The sequence below is a fragment of the Propithecus coquereli genome, unplaced genomic scaffold, assembly GCF_000956105.1.
Source record: "Propithecus coquereli isolate 6110/MARCELLA unplaced genomic scaffold, Pcoq_1.0 Scaffold57, whole genome shotgun sequence".
In the NCBI taxonomy this organism is placed as follows: Eukaryota; Metazoa; Chordata; class Mammalia; order Primates; family Indriidae; genus Propithecus; species Propithecus coquereli.
This window is the reverse complement of record NW_012151618.1, coordinates 320,258-346,330: the sequence shown is the minus strand read 5'-3', so window position 1 is coordinate 346,330 and position 26,073 is coordinate 320,258. Positions and strand designations below refer to the sequence as shown.

Genomic DNA, 26,073 nt, shown 5'->3' with positions numbered 1-26,073 from the left:
GAAGAACTATAAAAATAATATTATAATTTGTCAAGAATCATACAATTTTCAGAACATTTCACGTAGAAAAATCAAAGGAGGGAAGTCATACTAGTACCCACATTTTACAGATGAAACAGAGGCTCCGAGAGTTTAAGAGACTTGCCCAAATTCACACAAATCCAGTTTTTAAAATTTGTTTTCTATTTTTAGCCTCAGATACTATGTTCTCTGTTGTGTTGCCCATGCTGACAAATAAGCGAATCTACATTGCATTTATGTCTATCTATAACCCAGTTCTAGTTACTAGATTTCCACTTTTCATGTTTTCTTATAGCGAAAACACAGTCCATATCAACGATTTTTCAGTACCGTATTCAAAAGGACCTAGCAAATTCTGAGAGTTTCCACAGAGAAGCAACCAATATCATTTTACCACAATATTGTTTTGGGTTGTTATTTTTTCTTTAAATGTTACAGATAAATGAACCAGAGGGAAAAATAACAATACACTTATTTCAACATGTGATTGTGCTCAGCAATGATTATTTTATTTGACTTATTAGATGAAAGTTAAATAAATTACAACCAAAAAGGCATTCATCATTATTCATATGTTGTTCAGAATCTGTGCAGACTGGAAATTACGGATCTTAATGACATGATACACAAGGTCTCAGCAGCTGACTGAAAACTAAAAAGCCCTACCACACACTTCTCCTTCAGCTGGTTTGACATCAGATAGTCATTGCCAAAATATACTCTGTGCCGTTGGAAAATGACACCTGGCTCTTCAAGAATTGTCCTGTCTCATTTGACTTTTCACTTTGTGACTTTGAAGGTGCCTAAGATCAGAACTCTTCATTTTTAAAACTTTCACCCCAGAATGTTTTCTGTCACAGCACCTGTGCCTAATGATACATTGAGACCAGAACCACCTGCTTGGCTTCAGTAGGACCCTTTATCAGCTGAAAGAAAACGCTTTGAAATACAGTCTGGCCTAGCTTTGAGGTGGGTGGGGGATGGTTTTATTTACTTTCCAGTGGGAAGCTATCTACTTTAGATTAAAGGAGAATTAGAGAATTATCTAGTTTGATTCTGACATCAGAAGTACAGATATTTGGAAAGTGCTTTAAAGCAATTTTGGTTATAAGTAAGAAGGTAAACTACATTATCTTGACTTGGAAACATTAAGTTGTGCATTCTATTTTGCCAGCAAGGCCAAAACTTTTTTTAAAAACCAAGTACTGTTTGCAGGAAAGAATAAATAATATCTTAATTCTTTTCATCTTATAAAGACAAACTGTCAACCAGATTATAAAATTACCCACTACGATTAAACATTGGTCACACTCAGTTGTCCTCACATGACTCCACCATAGCAAAAAAAAAAAAAAAAAAAAAAAAAATCGTGGTATGAGCTTCACTAATGATGAGCATATGATTCCTTCCTCACAATGAAGGAGCCAGAGCCAAGACAGCTCGGATATCAAGACGGGGGCTTCTAAAACATTTTTCTAAAAAGAATATGTGCTAATTCAACAACTGATCTCTTTTGGTTGCTACCACGTATACAATTAACGTTGTATATATTACTATTACTAATACTATTACTATGAAATTATATTCATATCCAGGTCTCCTGTGTTCAGAAATAGTAACATATATATTTAAAGACTTTAAAAGAACGCTAGCATTCATTAGACATATTGATTTCAAACATGAAACTCTGTTACAAAACATGGTTCTGAAAAGAGTATTGTTTAAAAGCTGTGATGATATGACAGCCAATCTAATGAAAAAGTGGGGGGAAGTTTCCAATACCCATCATCTTGAGAACATAGCAACAAATAAGTCACTAATAGCTGTCTGGGGATGGTTTTGGGGGAAGCTTTAAACATTTAATCTGTATATCACCTAAGTTTTAAAATGCTTCTATTAATATTGTATAAAACCAGGACTCAGGGCCACTGAGAATGGATTTGGGCCTAGAGAAAGTTTCAGAACATACACAAATTGGGGCAAATTGCTAAAGAAATCTTTATGTACGATTTTCCCTAGTTCCCCTTCCTGGCTGCAGGGCCCTAGTAACTTTTTCCAGCTCCTTCTCTACTCTCAGTGGCCCTGCCAGGACCTCAATCTTGGGCTGAAGGATGTTTAAAGAAGTGAGTTGGCAGAAAATATGCATATTTTAGGGCATTCAGGAGCAAGTTAAGCTGGATTCTCTCCTGGCATTAAAGGGGAAGAGATCATATCCTTTAAAACTGTGTAGGAAAAGGGCAGTGCCCTAACAGCTTTTGTGGAGGGTCACTTCGTTTTATGCTGTTATCACCCTTCCCCTCTACCAAAAACACAGCCCACATCAAATGCCACTTCTTAGTTTAGAACAAAGCTACAAAACAAAACAGGCTCTGATAAATAAGCCCTTCCCAGAACCAGGCTCACTTTCTATTCTCGATCAGGGGTCAGCAAACTTTTTCTGTAAAGGATCAGATAATAGTTTTAGTCATCGTGGAGCCATACAGTGTCTGTTGGAATGGCTGGGCTGCTATTGTAGAGCAAAAGTAGTCATAGACTATCATACATAAACAAATGAGTGCGGCTCTGCACCAACAAAACGGCATTTACAAAAGCAAATGGATGCCGGGCGCGGTGGCTCACACCTGTAATCCTAGCACTCTGGGAGGCCAAGGCTGGTGGATCCCTTAAGCTCAGGAGTTCGAGACCAGCCTGAGCAAGAGTGAGACCCCGGCTCTACTAAAAATAGAAAAGTCAGCTGGGCATGGTGGCACATGTCTATAGTCCCAGCTACTCAGGAGGCTGAGGCGGAGGCTCGCTTAAGCCCAGGAGTTTGAGGTTGCAGTGAGCTACAGTGATGCCACTGCACTCTAGCCAGGGTGACAGAGTGAGACTCTGTCTAAAAAAAAAGCAAATAGACTGGCTCTGGCCCTCAGGCCATGGTTTATCCATCCCTGTTCTAGATAACAACCACAAATGGTGCCTCTCTTCTGAACACAGCAAAGTGCTTCGCATGTTCCAGCCAGAGGAATGCCCACTTACATAGAATTTAGAACGTGGGTAGTGGACCCACAGCTGTGGTAGAAGAAGCCAGAGTGACCTGAGGATTCAGTGTTTATGATCCACAGTTAGAAATCGATGTGATCAGAAATTGATAGGAACCTGTTTCATTAAAAACCTGAGCATGTAGCTGTTCCTGGCTTTTGCTAATCTCAGAGCTGCAATCAGGAGCTGAGGATGATGGCCATTCTGGTGTGACGTGTGCAGATGCAAAGAAAAGCAATAAATTATGGGTAATGTGGTATCTTAGAGTCCTGAAAGGGTCAACGTATCTTTCCAAGACATCAAATATAAGTCAGCACTAAGGAATTCACTACTCAAACAAAACTTATCAACTCAAAGGTAAATTTGTTCAGCATGTGGCTGAAAAACCAAACAACAGAACCAAACAGATAATGGCAATAGAATTTCCTACAGGTAGAGGAAATCTTACCAATCATCTCAGCTCACTATTTCATATTACCAATGGGGAAACCAGGGCCCAAGGAGAAAGAGGTAACTTGCCCAGCTGGTTTGTGGAGGAATCACCAACTATCAGCCATGTCAACTTCCAGTCAATTGCTGTTTCTCTAAGCAGTCGGATTTTAAAGGGGCTTCACTGGCCATATAAACACTTATATCAGGAGATTATGTTCTACGTACCTGGCTACCCTTAAAGACAAGTTTTCTGTTGGAATGGGGATGGCCCCAGAAAACATCTGAAATTTACTGAGGGGAACAAAATGCAACACATCACTGATTTAATGTTGACAAAAACTGCACAGGATAAAGCATTAAATGGCCATCTTCCCATGAATATAAATGCTGATCTCTCATGTTGTATGATAACATGGCAAGAACAGACTGGGAAGTTCTTAAATCAAAGTTTGCATTGATCTGTTTCCCTCCTAACAAATCAAAGGCAAACGTTATCCTCATATCTTTGGTGTCTGTGACATAGAGGATTCCTCGGGCAATGAAGGCGTTGCCGGCCTTGGATTTGGGGTACGTGGTATTGATGTGTTGCACCACAGAGAATGTCCTTTCATCCAGTTGTGCTACAAGAATGCTCGAGCCATCCACACTTGAAGCATAGATAATCCAAAGGCCCTTTTCATCTACAGCTAGATTAAAGTAAGTCTTGGAATTTGCAAAAAGGTATTTTCGGTCAAAATACAAGGCGTTTTCAAGCTTCAGAGTTTGGGATGTTTCTTTGCCAAATTCAAATCTGAAATGTGTAAAAAAAAAAGTAGACATGAGTCACCATTTTTGTAGATCAAGGCGGTTTGTCAGGCTCCTCTTAAACTGAGTTAGTACGTCTGGGGCGAGGCCTGGGATTCTGCATTTCTGACAAGCCCCCAGGTAAGGCCTGTTGTGATGGTTCTTCAACAATGCTGTGAGCAGCAAGGATGTAAAGGACAAGGACTAGCTTGTGCCAGCAGAAGAAACAGAGAGGCAGTGGCGTGGTTTAAAGAGAATGCTCTCCCAGTCAGAATGAATTCCTGTCTAAGTGACCACTTACTAGCCATGTGACCCCGAGAAATTACTTTATCTCACTAATGCTTGGATGATTGGTGACCTCCTGAAATGCCCTCTCAAAGATACTTAGAGCTGCAAGGGGCTGTAAAAAGTCCAATCCTTTCCTTTTAAAATGCAAAAAAACCAAAAAGAAGTGACTAGCCCATAAACCCATGAATACAAGTAGGTAGCAGAGCCAGAATTTAAACTTAGATTTTCTAACTCCAAGTTTGGGGGTTATTCCTTTACTCCATGCTGGAATTTTAAGAAAAAATTTTATAGCCTTCTAAATTAAGAAGAAAGTCACCAGTTGAAAAGAGCTGTAGCAAAGTCAAGGCTGCAAAGGGCGTATTCTTGACAGGTAAGTAGCTGGAAAAATGAAACTACAGCATGAAATCCCACGCCCCTTAGCTTCTGAAGCCTGTCTGATTTGGCAGACTCCAAGTCTAAATCATCTGTCAAAAATGTGAATTATGATTCAAAAGGTACCTAACTCCAAGAATGAAAATTCTGGGACATTAAGCTAAAAGAAAAGAAAAACACCAGAGGGTGCCGTTGAGCAGCGGAAGAAACATGAAGTGTGTGATTCTGCGGATATGCTTTGGAGCATGATAAACTTGAAGTTGATGCAGAAACCTTGGAGTAAGTTTGAAAAGAAACTGCAGGAGAGTGAAGGCTTGGGAAGGCCCCTGCCCATCTCAGCCCGCAGGAGTTCTCCTTCCTCTGAATACCTGAAATTTAGCACTGCCATTCGGCCCTGTCTGGCCCCGGCACCCAGCAGCTACATTCCTTGGCGAGGCTTGTCCCTCCAGCAAGAACAGGGTGTAACTCAGGGCCGCCTCCTTCAGCTCCCAGCCCGTGACCTGGCATAGAGCCGGGCTCAGCACAGGTCTCCTAACCAGTGCGTTGCAAACTTAGCTTCCTTAGAAGACACACTTCCTCAAACAGGCCAATCCTCATTCTTGGGGCTTATTCACCCCAGAACTCCTCTCCTTCCCCCACCTCCATGTGACAATAGCCCCATGTCACATGGCAGCAGAGAGTCACCAACTAAATGAGAAGCGTCACAGGAAGAAGTGTGTCAGGGAGTGAGGACCCTGAGCGGGGAAGGGCATCAGCTGTCCTTTCCTACCAGCATAAGACTCTGCCCAAATGGGGTGGCCAGGGCAGCGAAGGGATGACGGGGGGTCAGGCAGTGGGGAGTGAGGGGCAAGGGAGGGGAAGCCACCTGCCATGGCCGACACCTGTGTCTAATGAGGCTGATCTAATTGCATGTTATACTAGGAAAACGGTCTCCATCCTAACCTGAGCACACAGCTGCTGAAAAGGTTGTTAAAGCTGGACTTCACTAAGGGCAGGAGGAGGATGAGGAAGAAAGAGAGAAGGGACCCAGCCTCCCTCAAGGTCATCGTTTCTTGTTTTGAATAACCAGGACCATGGTGTTCATAATACTGGGATTATTGGTTCATGTAGGGGTAGGGCTGGAAGGACTCTAGTCGAGGACATGGAGACCACAGGAGGTGTTGTCTCTCGTCCAAGGCCATAGAGTAGGCAGAAGAGTTGGGGCCGGAAACTCGGTGTCCTGGCTTTCAGTTCATTATTCTCTTGATTTGCCCGAGATAACCTGCTTCTGCTGCTGGAGCCCAGAGCTTGATTTCTTATTGAATGATAAAGACAAAATTTGAGCAATTCTCCTGAGGAGGCGGGAAGGCTCGGCTGCTGTCCTGGGCTCAGTCTACCCAGGTGACACCTTCCTTGCTCTTGGGAAAGCAGAGGGAGGCCCCGGGAGGCCTGGATCAGGATGACAGGCCAATCTGAAGGCAGCGACACCTGCCTTTGGGCTGCAGTCCTAGTCTTCAATGATCCCGGTTGTGACATGAAATTCCTCACACGCAAAGTTTTTCAGAACAAAACTATTATCAGGGAGCGACACCTTCAGTCAGAGGGAGCTCTGGGTCCCATCTGCTCCCTTCCTCAAAGGACGAGGAAGCTGCTGCCCTTACCACTGTGAGCCTGCTTCTGCCTGGCTCTGACCCTCTCCCTGGCATCCAGACCAGCAGTAAATGCAGACCCCAGGGACTGCTGGGACATGGGGCTCACTCACCGTATCCTGTGGTTCATTCGGTCAACAAACCTGATTGACCTCTGACTGGGTGCCAGCCCTAGGGACGTAAGGGTGGTGAAAACACAGTCCCTGCCCCTAAGTAGCTCAGGAAAGCACCCCAGGGCAGGTGCTGCTATGGTTGAGGGGCTCACCTCACTATGGTGTTGGAACCCCCTTTGTGGTAGTAGAGAGAGTTGTTGTGAACAGCATGCCCACAGCCGTGGAAATAATACGGGAGGTGGATGAACGTGTAACTGCCATTCAGAAGTGAGGGCTGGTCTTTGAATTCCTTCACCATGATGCCTGTGGGAGGAAAGCCAGAGAAAGGCTGTTACCTGCTGTCCGGCAATCACAGCTTGGGAGTGCTGCCTAAAATAGAGAGCAATCTATTAAACCAACTAGCAGGGATTTCAGACACACAAAAGTAGAATAAGCCCGAAGGTAGGCAACAGATGAAAAATGCAATTACTACATAGATAGGGATCATCTGCCGAATGGAAATACCTGAAAAATGTTCAGTCACCCAAATACGGTCATCACTCTTGTTAGCAGATTCTCTTATCCAAGTCCCGAATGTCTCTGTAACTTTTAATACTTGCGTTGGGTTTCCAATGGAAGTGATCATGGATTCTGCCCAAAGAAGAGAATGGAAAGTTACTCACCTGCCAGTTGTGACTTGAAGGCATCCAACATCTGAATTTCAAAACAGGATGCTTTGTTTCCATACCTGCTTGTGGGGAACGGTGCTCATTGACTTTCTCATCAGCTTTCCCAACCAAGGTATCATCATTTGGTATGGCACATGTCTCACCTAAAATGACAACAATAATCAGAGCAAGGCCCCTGGTGCAGTGCGATTTGTATAACTGCTGCCTTTCCCACCTCATTCCAGACCCAAAAGCATCTCTTGCAACAGGCCCGCTGCTTTTCTTGGTTGCTTACTTTTAAGCACCCCAAGCAATGTGCTTCCAAATTGTCTCCCTCTGCTTGGTGAATTCCCAACAAACTTTCCATGACCACAGTTGCTAAGATGATACAATCCCGAGAGGATGTCAGGAAAAGGGGACAAGTGGGCTGCACCAATCCGTTCAAGCCCTCAGCAATTTGGGGGAAAGGAGGCTTGTTGACAGTTCCCTGGCCTCTTTGTCAGGTGATATCTCTAGCATGACTGCATTGTTCTAGAAGGATTTTCACTCTCAGGGAAGCTGGTGGGGTGCTGTGAAGAAGTCTCAGAGGTGGGGTGGTCCACTTTACCCAGTGTCTCCTGGGAGAGGCAACGGGAGAGTAATCACAGCGCCTCAGAGGAAGAGGAACCTAGAGGCAGCGTCCCCAGAGACGCTGGAGTCCCCATGTGACCATTTTCCCACCGTCTCTGCTTGAAAGCCTGCAGGGGCATAGGTCCTTGCCAGGTGCCTGATTCACGGTTGGTTTGAGGCTACACCTGAGCTGTGACTCATCCTCCTTGGCTTGTCAACGTTCCCCTTAATGAATGGGCTTCATTCAGACCTTGGTGAAGAGGTTCTTGGGGTAGCAGAAGCAAGGACGAGCTGGCCAGTGGGCAGAGGACGCGCTGTGGGCTGGACTGCAGGGGGGGCAAGGTGGGCTTTCTGGGGAAGGCCAGGCCCACCCACCTGGACAAATTCTGAGGGGTTCAAATCGCCCTGTGGTTATCAGAAAGGGCAGCCTCTCCATTGTCAGCAGGGAAGCTCACAGAGTAATCTGAAGGGGTTTCTTTGTCAGTAAGTGAAGGGGGCCAGACCCTACATGACTCCAAGCTTCTTCCCAGCAGGATGGGCCTGTGTTCTCTGAAGTCCTCCGCCACTGGAGGAGAGCAGTCTCAGGGGTCCGTTACAGCTCCCCCACATGCAGTCCTGCTACCTCTGGGTTTCATCTGGAGTTTCCACTCAGGAAATTAAAGGGTGTTAAGGAAATGGGATTGGAGCAGGAGAGAGGGCCAAGTTCAGATGCAAATGCCTGGCAACCACGGACTCATTTCCAGCAGGCAGAGTGAAGATAATGGCCTCTCATTTAAAGCAGTTTTCACAAGCTCGGGTCCAACCCCTGCCGACCCGGCCTCTTAGAAGCCAGGCCCAGCAGAGCAGACTGCTTCTCCAGGCACAGACTGTCACCGGCCGACAGAGCCTTTGGCAAATTAGAATCCTGCAAAAGCTCAGGTCAGACCCCTTCTCTCAGGGGAAGGCCCCGCTCGGCTCATCGTTCTCCGAGGGAACTGAACGGAGGGCTGGTGCTGACGGACGGGGTGGCGCTGAGCGCAGCGAAGGAGCAGCTCTGCCAGCGTGATCATCAGGCTCCATTGACTGGGGGGAGGATGGTGACAGATTTCAAAGCACAGATCCGCCCACTCTGCCAGGGGAGTGCTTGCCCCCCAGATGTCTTCCAGAAAGAACAGTGCGCCACACAGAACTAAAGACTGTTTAGGAAAGCGGCAGTAACATCCGCAAGTCTGAGAGCAATTCCAGTCAGGGTCCTCCTCTCCGCTTGCCGAGGAGGCGATGGCAGCAAGTTGTGCCTCCTCGAGGTTTAAGTTAGGTGATGGGTCCCAGGTTGCCTCTTTTGGGAAGAAGTTCTAGCATCACCCTATGAGTATTTCCCATTAATGTGATCCTTGATTTCTAAGCAGCTTTCAACCCTGCAGCCACTCCTGCCACACGCTGGCGAAAGAACAAGTCCTCTTGGCCCGCCAGAGATCAGTCAGTCCTTGCCCTTGGCTGGCTTGGGTCAGGTCTCAAAGTGCAAATTTCCATCTCTGAAAGGTCGACGCTCTAAGACCTGGGGCTTTACAGTCAGGCACACCTAGGTTCAAATCCTGGCTCTGCCACTTACTAATCGAGTGAACTTGGGAAAGTTACTTAGCTCCTTGGGGTGTCAGTTTTGTATCTGTTAAGTGGGAGACGATGATTCCAATACCGTAGAATTGTTCTGAGAATGAAATGGACTAAGCATGTAGCACGGAGTCTGGCACTTAAAAATTAGTGGTGGTGTCAGTAGCGCTGTAGTTACCGTCTGTGAGGAGCTAACCGATCTGAACTTCCTCACCAGCTCCCCACTGTCAGCCAAGGTCCTCACTCTCCAAAGAGTGTCACTGTGAAAAGTTAACAGCTGCGCTTTCAGGACTGTGTCAGGGGAGAGGGATGGCGGATGAGGCCAGGTGGAGGAACAGTCGTGATAAATGAAGGGACGAGGGGAGGGGTGGGAGGCCCAGTGGAACCCGCTCCAGTGCCCAGCCCTGGGGCAGACTGCTCAGACCTCCCACGAGCATGGTGCAAGGCGGGGACCCTCATTTTGAACTAAATTGCTTCTTTGTGTTTTGAAACATCTGGTCTCAAAGCCTGGGGTGCAGCCCAAGAGTTTGGGGTCATCAGTGGAAGAGGAGGGTCCTGGGTGGGGGTTGGCAACCTGAGCACTGGCCGTTGAACATGTTCGGCTGCCGAGGGCCTTTGGCTCTTCTGCCTCCAGGGGGCCCTGGAGGACCTGGGGGGCCTGGGGGCCCAGGTGGGCCAGGTGGGCCTTGGTCTCCTTTGGCACCTGGAGAGAGAGGGGGGGAGAGAGGGTGGGAGAAGAGGGAGAAGGGGAGGGAGAGAGGTTGTGCTTTCTGTCAGTTGTCCTCCCGGGTGTCTCAAGTTGCTTGCTTACTAGTCTTGTTGGGGCCTGTGCTGGATTTCAATGGATATTTGGAAAAGGAGGCTTCCTTCATCCCATCCAATCCAACCATGGCTTTTAGACCTGAGTTATGGAAATGACTTATGCTTAGATCCCAGATCTGGTCTTGCCCATGTGGAACAATCCACAAGTTTCTCCTTTTTGTCAGCACAGAACTCCAAAGCGTGCTGCAAACACACGGCCACACGGGCCGGTAAGGAGAGAAGACACAGAGCAGCCCTTGTACTGAACACCAGGTGGTTCTTGGGGTCCACGTGTCCCCGAAGAGAGCCCCTCTCACCTGCCAGCAGCACGTCGTTGGAAACATCTCCTTTGTCTCCCTTTTCCCCCTTCTGCCCCGGAGGGCCCTCGTTTCCCGGTGAGCCCAGTTCGCCGTGGTCTCCCTTTTCTCCCTTTTCCCCTGGATTTCCTGTGGCTCCCGGTAGCCCTGACAAAAAGAATGACATGTTAGCCTGCTGTGCAAGAAATTCTGGCACAGCATTTTATAATACTGTACATTGTTCTTCACAAACCAAACATAACCCCCCGTAACCATTTTAGGGTAGCAGCACGGCCGTAAACTCATTAAAGAATAGTATTCCCATGGGGCTCTGCTGGACTATGTGCAGACACATTTGGCCAGGCCAACAGGTTGGAGAGAAGAGTGAACCACACCACAGTGACAGCAGAAAGAAGGTAAGGAAGGCCTAAGTAGCAGTCTGGCACCGTGACACTCAGAGGGGGTGGGTTGGTGCTATAACAATGGGTGTCACCTACGCTATTTAGTTTATTCCTCACAACATACTGGAGTTGTAGGCTGGGCAGTTAGTTATCCTTGCCCTTATTTTATAGAAGTTGAAACTAAGGCCTATTGGGTTATAACAGATGTCGCTAAGTGAGCAGCAAAGGATGTCTGATTCCATCTCTGACGCTCTTTTCTGTGACATTCCAATGCAAAATGCTTTTAATCACGATAGTAAAACAGGTAAAGTTCCCTTAGGATAAGCATTAATAGGGATGGTGTAAGTGTGAACAAAAGGTAGTGGGTGCAATTTCTGTTTTTGTTCATGGGGAACTGTCATCCTTGGCCACACGGCTAGAAATCAGTCAAGGTCTAAGCAACAGCTTGTGTCAGCCTTGGACCAGGGGTAGCGCAGGGACCCTTGGTTTGTTCTAGCTCACTGCTGGGAGGTAGTTCCCAGCAGCACAGGGAGGGGGAACCTGAACAGAGCCTTCTCTCTGATGAAAATCAGAGTTTGGGAGATGGAGGTGGCTAGAATTTGCAAGACGGAACAGCGGAGGAGAGCAGTGGAGAAAGCGCCCTGCCCATCCACAGAGGGCTCCCTGAAGTCTGCGGCTGAGTAATGACCTGCACAGGGGAACTCCACAGGGCCAGGAAAGGAATTCACAGTTCACTAAAAAATGGTCGGAGCTCACACCGTGAAAAGTTCTCATTCCCACCAGTCAATGTGGAGAGATCTCATAAAATAAGGAGTATTTGATAGAGCCCTTGGAAAAGTCTTGTCTTTAGCCCCAGGGTAGAGGCTGCTGGGGACACATCATTACAAAGCTTAAAAACAAACTTCATTCAGCAAGAGCAAACTCATCTGCAAGTCATTTAACTGCCTGCCAGAAGAGAGTCCAAAATTCAAATCATTCAGTTAATGTAATTCAGCATGTTCACAATTTAAACAAGAAAAATCATATGATCATCTCGATGGATGTAGAAAAGGCATTTGATAACATTGAGCACCCATGCTTAATACAAATTCTCATCAAACTAGGAATAGAAGGGAACTTCTTCAATCTGAAAAAAGGGCATCTAAGAAAAACCTACAGCTAACATCATCCTTAACAGTGAAATACTAAATGCTTTCCCCTAATATCAGGAACAAGACAAGGGTATGACCTCACTTTATTTAACATTCTACTGGAGGTCCTAGCCAGTGTAGTAAGGCAAGGAAAAAGAAAAGGCATACAGTTTGGAAAGGGTGAATTAAAACGTCTTTACTTGCGGACGACATGATTGATTGTTTATGTAGAAAAGCTTAAGGAATCTATTAAAAAGCTACTAGAACTCACGAGTATACAGTTTTAATGGGTCCCTGAGGGGGGAAGTGATTGCTTTAATATTGTACGAAGATATTGCCAGATATGGATCAATTAACATGATACCCTGCCTCAGGGAATAGTTGCTTATTTTGATAACAGCCCCCTGGGAGAAACTGCTCAAATTTCTCTGTTGGCGGAGATTTCAGTGATGGGGAGGTCGTCACATCACAACATAGCACTGTTCATATTCAAATTCTCTGTGCTGCCATGAGCCCATTATTCCCTAAAACATAATTCTGGAGCTCTGGGCACCTTTCATTTACCCCAGAGGAGTAATCAATATTCAAAATGGTTTCTGTTCTTCCATATTCAAGGGACCGTCCACAGACCATCCCAAGCAAGACAGTGGTGCATGCAAGAATCTCAAAGTGTTGATTATTGTTAGAAAGTGTAGTGAACAAAGAAACATTTGCTAGATTTCAGCCAATATTAAAAAAAAACAAAACAACTTAGTGAAAACCATGAAATTCAGCTAGAGCTGGGAGTCAGAAGCCCCAGGGTCCTCGGGGTGCCGGCAGTGCTGGGGTTACGGCCACCCTGACAGAGGAGCTGGGGGACTCGGTGGAAGAGGATGTGGGGGGCTCCAATGTCAGCACCTGCTCTGCTGTGGATTCAGTAATACGGGGTCAAATCATGCCTTGTAGGGGGCCCGGGCTCATAATGCATCCCTCACAATAGCACTGAAAACCGGGTGCTCCGGGCTATCCCTGCCCCTCACCGGGACATCTGGCTGGAAAGTGGTTGGCTCACTTGAGAAGAGGCCTTCTGTGGGGCCCTGCGCACGGGAAGACATTCTTTTGTCAGTGTTTTAAATAGGCAATTTAGCACATTATCTGAAGGAGACAAAAGATGAGAACGTTGCCATAGAGTCTAGCCAGTACAATGCACCAAGTGTAACTGGTACCTCGGAAAGGTCTCGTGGGACCCAGATTTAGCAGTGCTCAGGGAAATGCTATCTGCCCCTTACTGCGGGGTTTTCTTTTTCAGGCATTTATTCTAGTTGCAGAAAAAAAAAAAAAAGCCTTCTGCATCATCATCTGATGCCCCTTTTCCTTTCTTTTATTCCTTTCTCTGATGCCTTTTTTCCCCTCAAAACAGCTATATGTGAAATAGGAAAATGTTCCTCCAGCCATTCAGCTGTCGTGATGCAGCCCCCGCATGGCAGGTATTTAAAGCTATTAAAGGCCTTTGTTTGAGGATGTGTTTTGACTCTTCGCCGGGGTGTGCATTACCATTTTTCAGCTTTCATTAAGAAAGGGTGGGGGCGTTTTGACAACGGTGATGGCTGGCAAAGGGCGAAGGTAGACTGGATGTAGACAAAACACCCCCATCCTTTCTTCACGAAGCATCTCCTCGTCTTCGTAGGTAACATCACCGTGGCCATGCACTGGCCGTGGTATGTCGTATGTCGGAACTAAAACACCACCTAATTGTAATTCACCGTCAGAGGACCTATGCATGGCGTTTCTTACCCTGCCCTGATTCAGGGAAGGTCAGGGTTGCTAGCCGTGCACAGTGACACTGTGACACTAGGGGATCTGGACCCTGGCGTTGTTTGTCCCGTGACCCCTGGCTGGCTTCGAGTCAGCACATTCTGCAGAGAAGAAATGCCAGATTCTGCCCACCGAACTCGTGCGCTAGAAGTGGCTGTCTGCTATTTTTCTTCCCTGGCATCGCCCACTCAAAACAAACAGTTTCGCTAGCATTACAGTTTGGGGTCGTGTGCTATCTCTGGGCTGGGGTCAGCTCCATCATCTTCGCCACAGGGGGTGAGGGAGGACGCTTTATTTTCGGCAGTACCATCTGCTGCTGAGGCGGGGGAAAAGGGGCCAGGGGGTGTCACACAAAACCCAGTCCCGAGACACTAATAACGAGGAGGGCTTTTATTCCTGTTTTTCATGAGGATTTGGTTTTTAGAGAAGACACTGCAGCATTAACTCTTAAGTGAGAAAATGAGAGACAGATGGAAAGAAAGAAAATGCTTGATTTTGAGGCAACAGAATGTCCTATTTCATAGAAGATGCTAGTTGCACAATTGACAACATTTAAGTCTCATTCTTTTTTTTGGCGGGGGGGGAATCTCCCTGCCCCAGGACCTTGTAAGGCAGATTAAGTCTCTTTTGGTTTCAACTCTTCTCTCCAAATCTAAGTCAGTGTTTTCAAACAAAGACAGGACATTTCCACTTAGGTTTCCTTTTGGTCTAAAATAAAATTTCCCCTTCCCCATTTTTGAGAGCAACAATAACAGCTAACACCAATATAGCACTTACTATGTGTTGAGCCTTATCCTAAGCACTTTCTATATATTAACTTGTTTAATCTTCCCAATAACACTATGAGGTTGATACTGTTAATATTATTGTCCTTATTTTGTAAATAAGAAAACTGTTGCACAGAGTGATTAAGGAACTTGTCCAAGGGTGCACAGCTAGTAAGTGGCAGAGCCAGGACCCAGACGAAGCCATCTGGCTCCATGCTATTCCCCACCATTAACCTTAGTATTTGTAAGGTCAGAAACTGAGAATCTTTGATACTTCAGTCTCCTGGAAACAACAGTTAGGCGAGAGATCTTAAGCTCTGGCTTTATCAGGTTAGTCTTTTGCTCAGGAGCCCATAGTGGTTCCTGGTCGCCTCCTGCATATGTGGAGCTGAAACCCCTGGCCCGACTTCGAATGCCATTAGCCCATCTAGCCCCACCTAGCCGGGATCCCCCCTAGTCCCCCGGGGTGGCCTCATAACTCGTGAGCCTTCTCTCCCTGCAATGCCTGCCCCACGTCCCCTCTACTTATTTCCAAGATGTTGATCTCCCCTCTGTTGCTTGTCCTTTACACTTAGCCCTTTCGCACAATCCATCTTCCATGCACGGTCCCGCTTGTTCATCACCTGCACAGGGCAGTTTAGTTTTTGCTTCTGGCAGTATCGCCAGCTGTGAGGTATAAAACAGTCTCCCAACAAGAATAGTTACTGGGTACATGCTGAGTGTAAGGTCTATCTTCTCTTTCAACTGAACTGTACCCCCTTGTAGACAGACACTAGTGCTATTCTTCTCACTCACGCATTCATTCATTCATGCATGCATCTATTTATTCATTCCTTTTTTTTTTTTTTTTGAGACAGAGTCTCACTCTTTTGCCCGGGCTAGAGTGCCATGGCATCAGCCTAGCTCACAGCAACCTCAAACTCCTGGGCTCAAGCGATCCTCCTGCCTCAGCCTCCCGAGTAGCTGGGACTACAGGCATGCGCCACCATGCCCGGCTAATTTTTTTCTTTCTATTTTTTAGTAGAGACGGGGTATTGTTCTTGCTCAGGCTGGTCTTGAACTCCTGACCTTGAGCGATCCACCCGCCTCGGCCTCCCAGAGTGCTAGGATTTATTCATTCATTCCTTATTCATCAATTATTTATTGAGCCTTAGCCGGGTCCTGGCTAAGAGCTGTGATGAATCATAAAATCTGTAAAACGTAGTCCCTGCCTTGATACACAAACATTCTAGTGGAGTATTTCAGACTAGAAACCATGTTAGAGTTGTTGCAACCCAACCTCCTCAGTCTATACGGGGAGGTCAGTCAGGGATTGAGGCAGGTGTTCTGCCTTGAAAGCAGGGAACAAGAGGCACAAAATCAACTCTGTCTTTGTTACCTACTGAACTGTGTGTTCTTGCAAATGTCCTGCAGGCTTCTCTGAAAGGCTGGAGCCCTCCCAACTCTCCCAGGGAGACCCAGCTTTGGAGCTCAGCGTGGAGGGTTACCTGAAGTCCATGACCTGCGACAATTACCTGCACCGGCTCTGGAGGCCCAGGTTCCCCTCCTGTTAGCTCTTGCTCTTCGGCACCTGCGACAGGCCCGTTCTCACAACTCCGGCCCGAGCCCCTCGAGCACGGAAGCTGAGTGTCATTGTGGTTAAGAGCAGGGCTCCAGGAGTCAGAGAGACCGGATTCAAGTCCTGCCTCCTCCACTTTATTAGCTTTTGACATTAGACACGTTATGTCCATTCATTTGACAACGAATTTGCTGTGCTCCTTCGCTGGGCGTTCCAGGCACTGGAGCTAGAGACTAAGCAAGACAGACCTGGCCTGGCTCTCAGACCCCACCTCCCACCCAGGGAGTCAGACCATCAACACGCCAGGGAATGAGCACCATGAGGTGACTTCAGGGAGGGACGGACATTTGGAAAGAGAGCAGGGTAACAGGGTAGGCGAGGCAGGGGCTGACACGGAGGCTGTGGAGACGACATCTGAGCTGAGACCTGCACCGGGGGAAGGACCAGCCAAGGGAAGGGCAGGGAGAGGGCATTGTGGGGAGTAGCACAGCAGTGCAAAGGCCCTGGGGCAAGAGTGGCCTCTGCCTGTTTGAGAAACAGAACAATAAGTTTCTTCCTTTGGAAAAAATACGGCCAATAACAATATCCATCCCTGAGGGGTTGCTGTGAGGACGCAATGAGCTAAGTACACAGAGCGCTTAGTCCAGTGCCTGGGGGTAAATGTTAGCTGTTTATTATTGTTTAGAAGATTGTTGAGACGGGGCACATCCCACCCTCACCGAGTCCCTATCTCTGTGGAACACGGTCCCTTTTTCCTTTTTTTGGAAACGGGACTTGTTGTCCCTTCTTTCCGGAATGCACACCCACACCTCCCCTCCCCGATCCCGCCTGGCCAACCACTAATGATCCTTGAACTCTTGGCTTAAATAATGGCGTTTCCTCCTCCGTAGTCTTGACCTGGCCTGGCAGGCCATGTCCCTGCGTGAGACCCTGCAGTGCCTTCCTGGAGCTGGCTGCCCACCTGAGGGCTCCGGAAGGGCCTGGCCCTGCCTCTGGCTTCGCCTGGCCGCGTGGCCCACGGCTTGCCCATGTGAGCCCTGCCTCCCCCTGGCCGCCCCTCCCAGTTCCATCCACTTCCCCACCCCCCTTCCTGTTCCTGTACCTCATGGCACCCTGTCCTTTTCCTTCGAGCACACATCTCATGTTGAGACTGTAGATGTACGTGATTGTTGGCTATTAACACTGGCCTTGCCACCGAAGATGGAAAGTGCCAGAATAGGGGCTGCATCTATTGCTTCCCCACTAGCACTAGAAACCTGCTCCATAAGTATTTGTCGATGAATGTCCCCACCCTCTCCTGGCCGTCCTCCCACTGCTCGGTCCCCTCCTCGCCCCCTTCTACCTGGTCCCTAGATGCTGCAGCACCTCAGGGCTGTGCCCAGCCCCTCCTGAGTGACCATGCCCATGCCACATGCCCCTTTGCTCCCAGGCAGGCCTCTAGCCCTGAGGTGCCCCGTGTCTTCTCCTGGATGTCTCAAGGCACATTCCACACCGAGCCGCGACTGTCTCCCTAAACCTGAGTCGGTGCAGGGCTCCCCCCCACCTCAGGGGAGCGGCTCATCCGTCTATGCCTCGGGCAGGACAGGAAGCTGAGTCAGCGTTGGTACCATCCCGCCCCTCACCCCTTCCGTCTGCCCTCCACCAGCACTGATGGTCTCCCCCAAACACCACTCAGCTCCACCCGCCACCTTCCCTTCAGCCGGCTCCGCTCCCTGCTCCAGCTCCCCGCGCTGGCTCCATGGCGTCCAGGGTGAAGCCCAGCTCCCCTCTGCAGCCCCGCTCACCCTGGTCCCCCCCTGCCTGCAAGTGCCCAGTAGGAAGAGAATTGTCTTCGGGCTCAGGCTCACTTCCCCTGGCCTGGGACGAGAACCCCCTGCGGGGGCCCTCTGTGACTCACCCTCCATCCTCAGTATCAGTCTAGGTTCTGACCCCGGGAGGCCTTCCTCACCGGGAGATGGCTGCAGAGGAGGGTCTGGGTCTTTGCTGCAGTTCCCATGGGATCTCCTGGAAACCGTGGACCAAGGCTGCCCTTCGTGATGAACAGAATCCAGCAACTTCTCCCCGCTCTGCTGCTGGCCCCCGCTCCAAGCCTCCTCCCTTAGCACAGTGGCCAGGCCACCGTCTCCCCGACACGACGCATTGGGCATGGCTCCGCTGTGCTTCAAACCCCCCATGTGGCTCCACGTACAGACTGCTGTTCTTAACATGTCCAGGGCCGACTTGATTTGGCCTGGTTGTCTCTCTCAAGTCGACCACCTTAACCGCCATCCTCTGTCCAGCCGCCGCGGCCCCTTTGCTGTGCCTCTAATTCTCCAGGTAGCCTAGACGCACGTGCTCCGCCCGCAGGCACCCCATGACTCCCTCTCTCACCTCCCCCAGATACTTGCTCGAAAGTCCCTTCTCAGGAAGGTGTTACCTGGGCTCCCGATCTAAAATTACTGCCCCGGCTCTCTCATGTATTTCCTATCCCCTCTCTGTACTGATCTTTCTCCTTAGTGCTTATCACCACGAAACAGACCACGTCGTCTATTTATTCGTCTTACTTACCTGTCTCCCCCAACTAGAAGGGGAGCTCACAAAGGCAGGGGCTTTGTTGGCCTTTTCATATCTAGATCTCCAGTGCTAGAACAGTGCCCGCCACATAGACCTGTGTCCCATAAACGCATGAACTTCTGCTTTGCTGTGTCCCCCGGGTTGTAGGCTGCGTGCTAAGCACCTCTCAAGCCTTTTCGAAAACTGCTCCTTTCCTACCTGCCCCTTCCCCCCTAGTCTGCCCTCATCATACTCATTGCTGAATCCTCAGGACTGGATCACATTTTTGGAGTCTTCCCAGGATAAGCCAATGTCTGCACACTGACAGTCATCATTATGCTATGCCAATGCTCATTTATAATTATAATTATTATCCTACACGAACGATCCATTACTGCCCCGTCATTCCAGCTGTAATTGCTGGCTTTCTGAGAACCGAGCTGGCATGGACTGTGTGTGCCCATTTTTGCCAAGGCTGTCCCCTGCCCCATGAGCAGGTAGGCCTTGCCAAGTGGCAGAGGTGCTCAATGATTTTCTCCCTGTCCACTGGCCCTCACTTAAATTGCTCATGAGAATAAGAGCAGAGATGATAGGATAACTGCTGTCTGGAAGAATGTTCTAGTATGTGTTCTAGCCTACAGCCTGCCCAGGTGAGTTTGGGTACCAGAGTCAAGAGGTTGAACATAAGAAGGCGTGGAGGAGTCTCCAGCTAAAGACAACCTCTTCTCACCCAAGACGGTGGCCTTGACAGGTGGCCAACAGCCAGGCCTTCCCAGAGGCCTCCTGAGTATCTCACCCCTGCACAAGAGTCCCTCCATGCCACGTGCTGGCTTTCTTCAGGTGAGTCTACCCTATCCCATGCCACAGCTGCCCAGGATTGGTGCCCAGAGCCCTTCAGAATCTGCCCTCCCTGTCCCCCAGCCTCCTGCTGTCCCCCAGCCTCCACCAGCCTCTGCTTCTCACTGCTCCCTGGATGCATCCGACAGCCTGTTGCTTCTGGGCCTTTGCTCAGGTGGTGGCAAGGCCTCTGCTCACAGCAGGGCAGAGGAAGTCTCTGTGAGATGCCAGCCACGTCTTTGTGATCATCCTGTGACCCTTGAGTGCCAGCCTCTGGGGGGCCTGGAGGCTGCCTTTCCACTCCCACAGTTCAAGCTATTCCTCTAGCCATCGAGTCAGAAAAAACCTCACCAGGGGCCAACATCAGCCTATTGATTTTCACCAAACACGGACTTTCTGGACAGCAGGAGGCAGTAGAGGGCAAGGCAGGGGCTGGGCCTCTGCAGAGCACGGGTGGTAGCACCTCTGGGTCCCACAGCCCATGGAGTGCCCTCCCTCCTGCCTGCCGGCTCCTGCCCCTTCCACCTCCCTGCATCAGAGCAAGCATAGGGCGGTGGCAGCTCCCACGGAGACAGCTTCTCTGGTTTGAAATGAACATTCATCAAGGTTGGACCAAAAAGAATGCCCTTGGCATCCCAGAACACAACAGCTTCCAGGTAAGAGTTAAACCAGCCCTTCCTGCAGAGATGAAACACCTCACTCTGCTGCACACAGCTTTAGCCCATCCAAATGCAATCGTGGAGATGAGCAACACGGAAAGTAATTAGAAGAGTTGCCAAAATACCCATTTTTCCTCTTTTTCCATTTGCTCCTTTTTCGCCTTTTGGGCCCTGGGGACCAGGTTGTCCATCTGATCCATTGTGTCCTGGTGACCCACCAATTCCTGGTGGTCCTGCAGCAAAACACAGAAACAGGAACAGTTTTAAAGATCTTCACTGAAGTTACTGTGATTTCCTTTGGCCAGTGCAACTGAGCAGGCATCAGTGCCTTTCCCACACCCTCCCCCACCTCCTCCCTTCCTTCTCGGTCTGGAGCAGCGCCAGCTGGGGGGATGCTGACGGCAGGTCTGCACGTGAGAGGGGCAAGGAAGGAGAGGGACACAGCCAGGGCTGCCTCCAGGCTCCACCCCTCCCCACCTCTGTCCCTTCCCAGGGATCCTGAGGATCCACCCACAGCCTCCCTTTGAACTAGAAAAGCCCATGGGCTCTTACCTGGTGGGCCAGGTGGTCCTACAACAGAAAAAGAAATTTAGATGATAAATCATGGGTGAAAGAGAAGAACCAGCACCACAACCCAAAAAAATAAAGAGCACTCTCCCCTCCCCCCCGGAAAATGTCCTAATCATCTACTGACCTAAGGCACTGATCTCACACCTTTTATTTAGAACTCATTATATTTTCCCCAAAAGATCCTTAAAAACAAGTCAACAAAGACCTATTTGCCAGTCAAATCACTTTTGTTTAAGTTTCAATGGACCAAGAATAATTTCTGAGCTGGCTTCACGATGGATTCATAAATCGGTTATCTCTCAAGCAGTCAACCTGATTAACGGAGGACCAGAAACAACGCAGGTGGGCACTAGTGCAGCCCTGGCACAAGGTGTCAGCACAGGGTGGTGCTGTCACGAGAGCGGCCCTTGTTCTGGGGGCGCTGGGAGCAGGAGCGAGCTGGCTGGATCTCTGTTTTGCCGCATAAAATAGCCTGAGAAAAATTGAGGGCCCAGATCAGGTAACAAATACCTTCCTTAGTATGTAATTACCTGAGGATCTAAGGGGTTCGGACAAATCATTTATACATAACTGAGCAAAATGATTTTGCTTCCACAAATGGGAGTGTCTTATTGTCAACTATTCTCCTTGGACACTCAGATAAGCTAATGAGGTTGTAACATGAGCAGCTGAGTTCCTTTTCTTTCTCTGGACCATGTATAATGATTACCAGTGCTGGAATGGAAAGGTCTTTCTGTAAATCCAAGCCTGTGACCCTTCAGAAAACCAGCATTTACTAAGCACTTACTGTGTACGCCAAACTCTACCAAGACTCCCTATGTCTGCTGTGTTCACAGTCTCTGTGGGGAAGGGGGACTCTCTGAAACTGCAGTGCCATGTGGGAGAGCTGCAGCAGGTCCCGGGGAAGTGAGAAGGCTGCCCAAGGGGAGCCAGGGCACTGACTAAATGACAGGCCCAAGATGGCAGCAGATGAGGGCCAGCATTCTGTGCAGGGGCAGAGGAGCAAAGGTGCACAGGGGAGGGCTTGCAAGGTCCAGGGTGGGGGAAGGAAGAGGACTGGCCAAGCTAGAGTGTGTAGAGATGAAGCTGAATAGGGATTTGGGTGGGGTGGGCAACAGAAGAACTTGAATGCCAAGCCAAGAGGTGTAGACCGTATCTGTGAGCAGCAGGGAGCTACAGTAGGTTCTTAAGCAGGGGGCTGATGCTGTGAAATCAGCCTGCGTTTGAGATCTTCTTTGTAGCTGGAAGTTGAATGGAACTTGGTGGAATAAGATGAGACAGAGACACACACACACCGGGAGAGAGAAGCAGAGAGATGGGAGGAGTAACAGAGAAAATGCCCAGAGGGTCTTTATAAGTTAAAATCAGTGACAAGGTTGTGGATAAATGTGGTGACTGTAGAGTTGTAGAGAAAGCTGGAAATTCCGCAGGTATTTCAGCAGGATGAGCAAGACTCCATGTCCGATGGGCAGGAGGCAAAGGAGGACGCAGGTCCATAGTACCAGTGGATGGAGGCTATTTTGACAGACGTGGGGACTCTTGGAAGGACAGGTGCTTGGGGGTGTGCTTGCAGTACATACAGTCCGACTTTAGGCAAAAATGATTTGCCGAAAATGGATTTGCACTCTCTTAGGGTGAGTGTAGCCTGTGGCTGTAGGACTTTACCACCAGATGGTGCACATGTCTTGGAAAGGGGGTGATGGACAGTTAACAGAGGTCAGAGGAAATCAGCCATCATTCCCAAGTACAAATGGAGTCAAGTTTAGTTGTGTAGATTGATAGAAAGACAATTTGCCTGTGAGATGTTAGATTTGGCTGTATATAGTAGGTTTCAAGAGTTCCCAGGATAGTGCAATGACTACGTCCATGCAGCAGGACTACTGGTGAGAGCTCTCGGCTAAAGCTGTGTATTTAGGACACACCAGCCATGGCCAAGGGTCTCACCATGGTGACACGTTTAGATTAGGGTTTCCTGAAAGAGCTCCATTGACACCCTATGGCTAGAATTCCCAGCATATGAACCCACAGAATCACCAGCAATGCTTGTTAAAAGCAGATACCTGGGCCCCATCTGGCGATTCTAATTCAGTTTGGATTTAAAGTGAGGCCCAGGGACCTGCATTTTCACCAAGCACCACAGGCAACTGGGATGCAGATGGTCACCAGCCCTCTGCTGTGATGTGAAATCTTCTGGGGAAATAATCAGTCACCATCAGCAGATCCTTGAAGGGGTTCTTGGCTCTAAAAAGGTTCAAGGCTACTAGTCTCATGGCAAGAGTAAGAAGACTGGGCCAGGCTCTGGGGGTGGAGGAGGAAGGAGGAAGGAGGAAGGTAACACCCTGTCTGGAGGAAGGCCCGTGAGAAGAGGCAGCAGGAAGGAGAGAGTAGTCAGGAGACACACGGGAGAGGAAACCCAGCAGGTGTACTGTCCTGAGGCTAAAGGAAAAGAGAGTTTCAGAAGAGAAGGGATGACAGCCCCAAGAAGCTCAGAAATCAGCACAACATAAAACGACCTGAGGCGCAGAGAGCTACAGTGATGGTGGGATGTCCTGGTGTCCCCGCTCTGCATGACAGCTGGCTCTCAAGGGCCCCGACATCTCAAATCTCACGATGTGTGCCAGCCGGGCATTTAGAAAGCCGTTGTTCAGGATGTTTCCTTGGCTCCTGCTCTTCCCCCCCTTCTTCAGTACCAGGCCCGCAAGGAACACATGTTGACATCCGCGTTCGTGCTGATGGTGTGCTCAGGGCTGGTGTCCAGGGCCTGCCACCAGTGAGGGTGCACAGGGCTCCACTTCAGAAGGGGGCTCCATGCTTGGGTTTAATGCCCTGCAGTCACCGTCTAGAAATTCTTAATACTCTTATCTTCGGATCCATGTTTTGTAAGTGAAGTCCAGTGGGTCAATGGGACATGCACTGAAGGCTTGGCGGTCCTGCCTCCCCAGGACAAGTTACCTGCCACCTGCTCTCTGCCCCATGATGTGTCCTCCACACTCCCTGCCCCGTCAGGCACTGCTGCCACCTTCATCCAGGGAAGCCTGGGTACAGCTGCAGGGAAGGCAGGGCTGGGGTGCCCTGACTGCCTGAATTGCAGGGCGGGGCCCCCTGCTGTCTTGCCCCGTGATTATTCCATGTCTTGGGGGCATGGCATTAAGTAGCAAATAAAAGCTCCCACCGTAACAGGTCAAGACCATGGAAAAAAGAAAAAAGGCTTTTTCCTGCCTTTTTGGACAAGAGACCCTGCATTTTCCTTTTGCACTGGGTCCCGCAAATTCTGTAGCTTGCTCTGACTACACCCACCCCACACTCCTAACCACGATTGATTAGAATTGGGTGGATGCTTGATAGGAGCTGAGCCACTTAGATATTTTTTCTCCTTGAAATCTAAAATTAGTCCCCAGTGCTCCTAGTTTTGTAAACCTGAGATCTGCGGATGGCCAAGTACAGTAAAAACATGTCAGTCTGCAGAGAGAAATGCCAATTCCATTTAGTAGCAGCACACCAGAAAAGAGTGACACGAGGCCACACTCAGCAGCATCTGTGACCCTTTACTGATGTTTGCCTGGGTATAGGACGAGAGAGTAGTGACAAGTGCTATCATGGGGTTAGTGTCCCTTGGCTGCAAGGACAACGGGCACTATGGATTTGAAGCACATCTGCCCCAATGAGCAGTTCAGCAATGTGATGGTTTAGATTTTTCCAACAAGTTCATATGTAGAGGACATAGTAAGTGAAGAATAACCCAAGAACACGCCATCTGTAAGACACTTGCTCGTGCAGAAGGTATGTTTCTGGGGTCCCAAGGAAATCTTGGATCGGGAGTAAGATCCAGAAAAACGTCTGTTGTGCGACAAACTCTGTACTAGCAAACACCTAACTACTCTAGCTAGGGAATTACCCTACTGTTCACCTGAGATGTCACAGGCTACAGAGCATCGGTCCTGATCGCCATAGCAACCGCGGCTGAGTCAAGGACAAGGAACAGGAGCAGGATCTCACGTTCACGGCTGGACTAGCCTCAAGTTATGAGCACCTGCTTTTTCACAGATGACTCCAGTGTGAAGCTGGATCTTGTTCCTGGGCCCCGAGCCCAGGTTCTGACCTGAGGAACCTTCCTGCCAGGCATCCTCTCGGGGCTCTGGGCCAAGGCTCTCTGCTGGCTCCCTGAAGTTGCCCAGTTCAGCCCTTGGTCCCGTCACTCCCTGTCCCGTCCCCTGCCCTCACCCCCAACCCAGGCCTTGTGGTCTACCCCACGGCATCTCCTTGCTTTGCAACTTGTACTTTTCACACGTGATTTTAATTGAAGAACTTTCTGTGTAAAAGGAGACCCAATTTCAAGCTGGCATGAAAGGAGAAGGTGCTGCTGGCTTTTGAAAAGCATTTCGAGGTGCCAAAGAAAAACCTACTCAACCCATTTCCAGCGCGGATGCGATGCCCCGCTCCCCGCCAATCTCCCCTAAGTGGTCTCAATAGCTGCATCCCATGCATTCTCTGCACAGCCTGGCTCTCAGGCCCATCACTATAAAAATCAAAAAGGAAGAGGCTTTTCCTGTGCCTCTCAGCAGGCTTTTGTGCCTGTAATTCCATCCATCCATCTCTCTAGCACTCATTACTGTCACACGTAACTCTGCAAAGGGACTTCCAGAGATGGAAGAAAGATGCTTAAGCCCCAAGAGTTTCAGAATAAAGGACCAAGCTATTCTGAAGATATTTAGTTTTCTGAGAGGGCTGAAATATGACTTGAGTCATTCAATTAGCATTTCCCAAGAAGCCACAGGATTATAGCTTTTCTCTCTGAGGCTAAAATAAGTACAAGAGAGTCAGACTCGGATTTGTGGTTCCCGAGGGAAACTTCTATCTTCCCAGGTCACGACCTCTGTCCACGCACTCACATAAATCACAGGTTTATTCATTCGACAAACTCACTTTGTGCCCTACTCTGTGGCAGGGAATCGGGGGGCTGGGGAGAACACTACAGGATGAGGGCTGGGTTTCTTACAGCCCGATACCTGGTGTGCAGGGTTTCTCAACCCTGTGCCGCCTTAACGGGGCCTGCCTGGGGACACAAGCTGAGAGGCCCAACAAAAGCTTCTGATGGCTTCGAGGTCTTATTTTCATGTTTTAAAGTCCGGGAGCGCTGCTCACACTCCACAATACACAGTCAGCCTTCAGCGTCTGCCGGGTCCCCAATGGCAGATTCAACCAACCGAGGATGGAAAATATTTGGGGA

At 48.9% G+C, this 26,073-nt stretch overlaps 1 protein-coding gene across 1 annotated transcript in view; it reads right to left on the bottom strand.

The window, feature by feature from the left end:
* Window positions 1-3,169: 3,169 nt before the first annotated feature.
* GLDN (gliomedin) overlaps window positions 3,170-26,073 on the bottom strand; it is a 50,884-nt gene continuing 27,980 nt past the window's right edge. The window contains exons 3-10 of the mRNA XM_012658046.1: window positions 20,829-20,846; window positions 20,402-20,509; window positions 10,620-10,766; window positions 10,076-10,204; window positions 7,386-7,469; window positions 7,163-7,288; window positions 6,811-6,961; window positions 3,170-4,264 (exon numbers count right to left, since the gene is read on the bottom strand). Coding sequence (XP_012513500.1) covers window positions 3,790-4,264; window positions 6,811-6,961; window positions 7,163-7,288; window positions 7,386-7,469; window positions 10,076-10,204; window positions 10,620-10,766; window positions 20,402-20,509; window positions 20,829-20,846 — 1,238 coding nt within the window. The 3' untranslated portion in view covers window positions 3,170-3,789. The remainder of the gene's footprint in view (window positions 4,265-6,810; window positions 6,962-7,162; window positions 7,289-7,385; window positions 7,470-10,075; window positions 10,205-10,619; window positions 10,767-20,401; window positions 20,510-20,828; window positions 20,847-26,073) is intronic.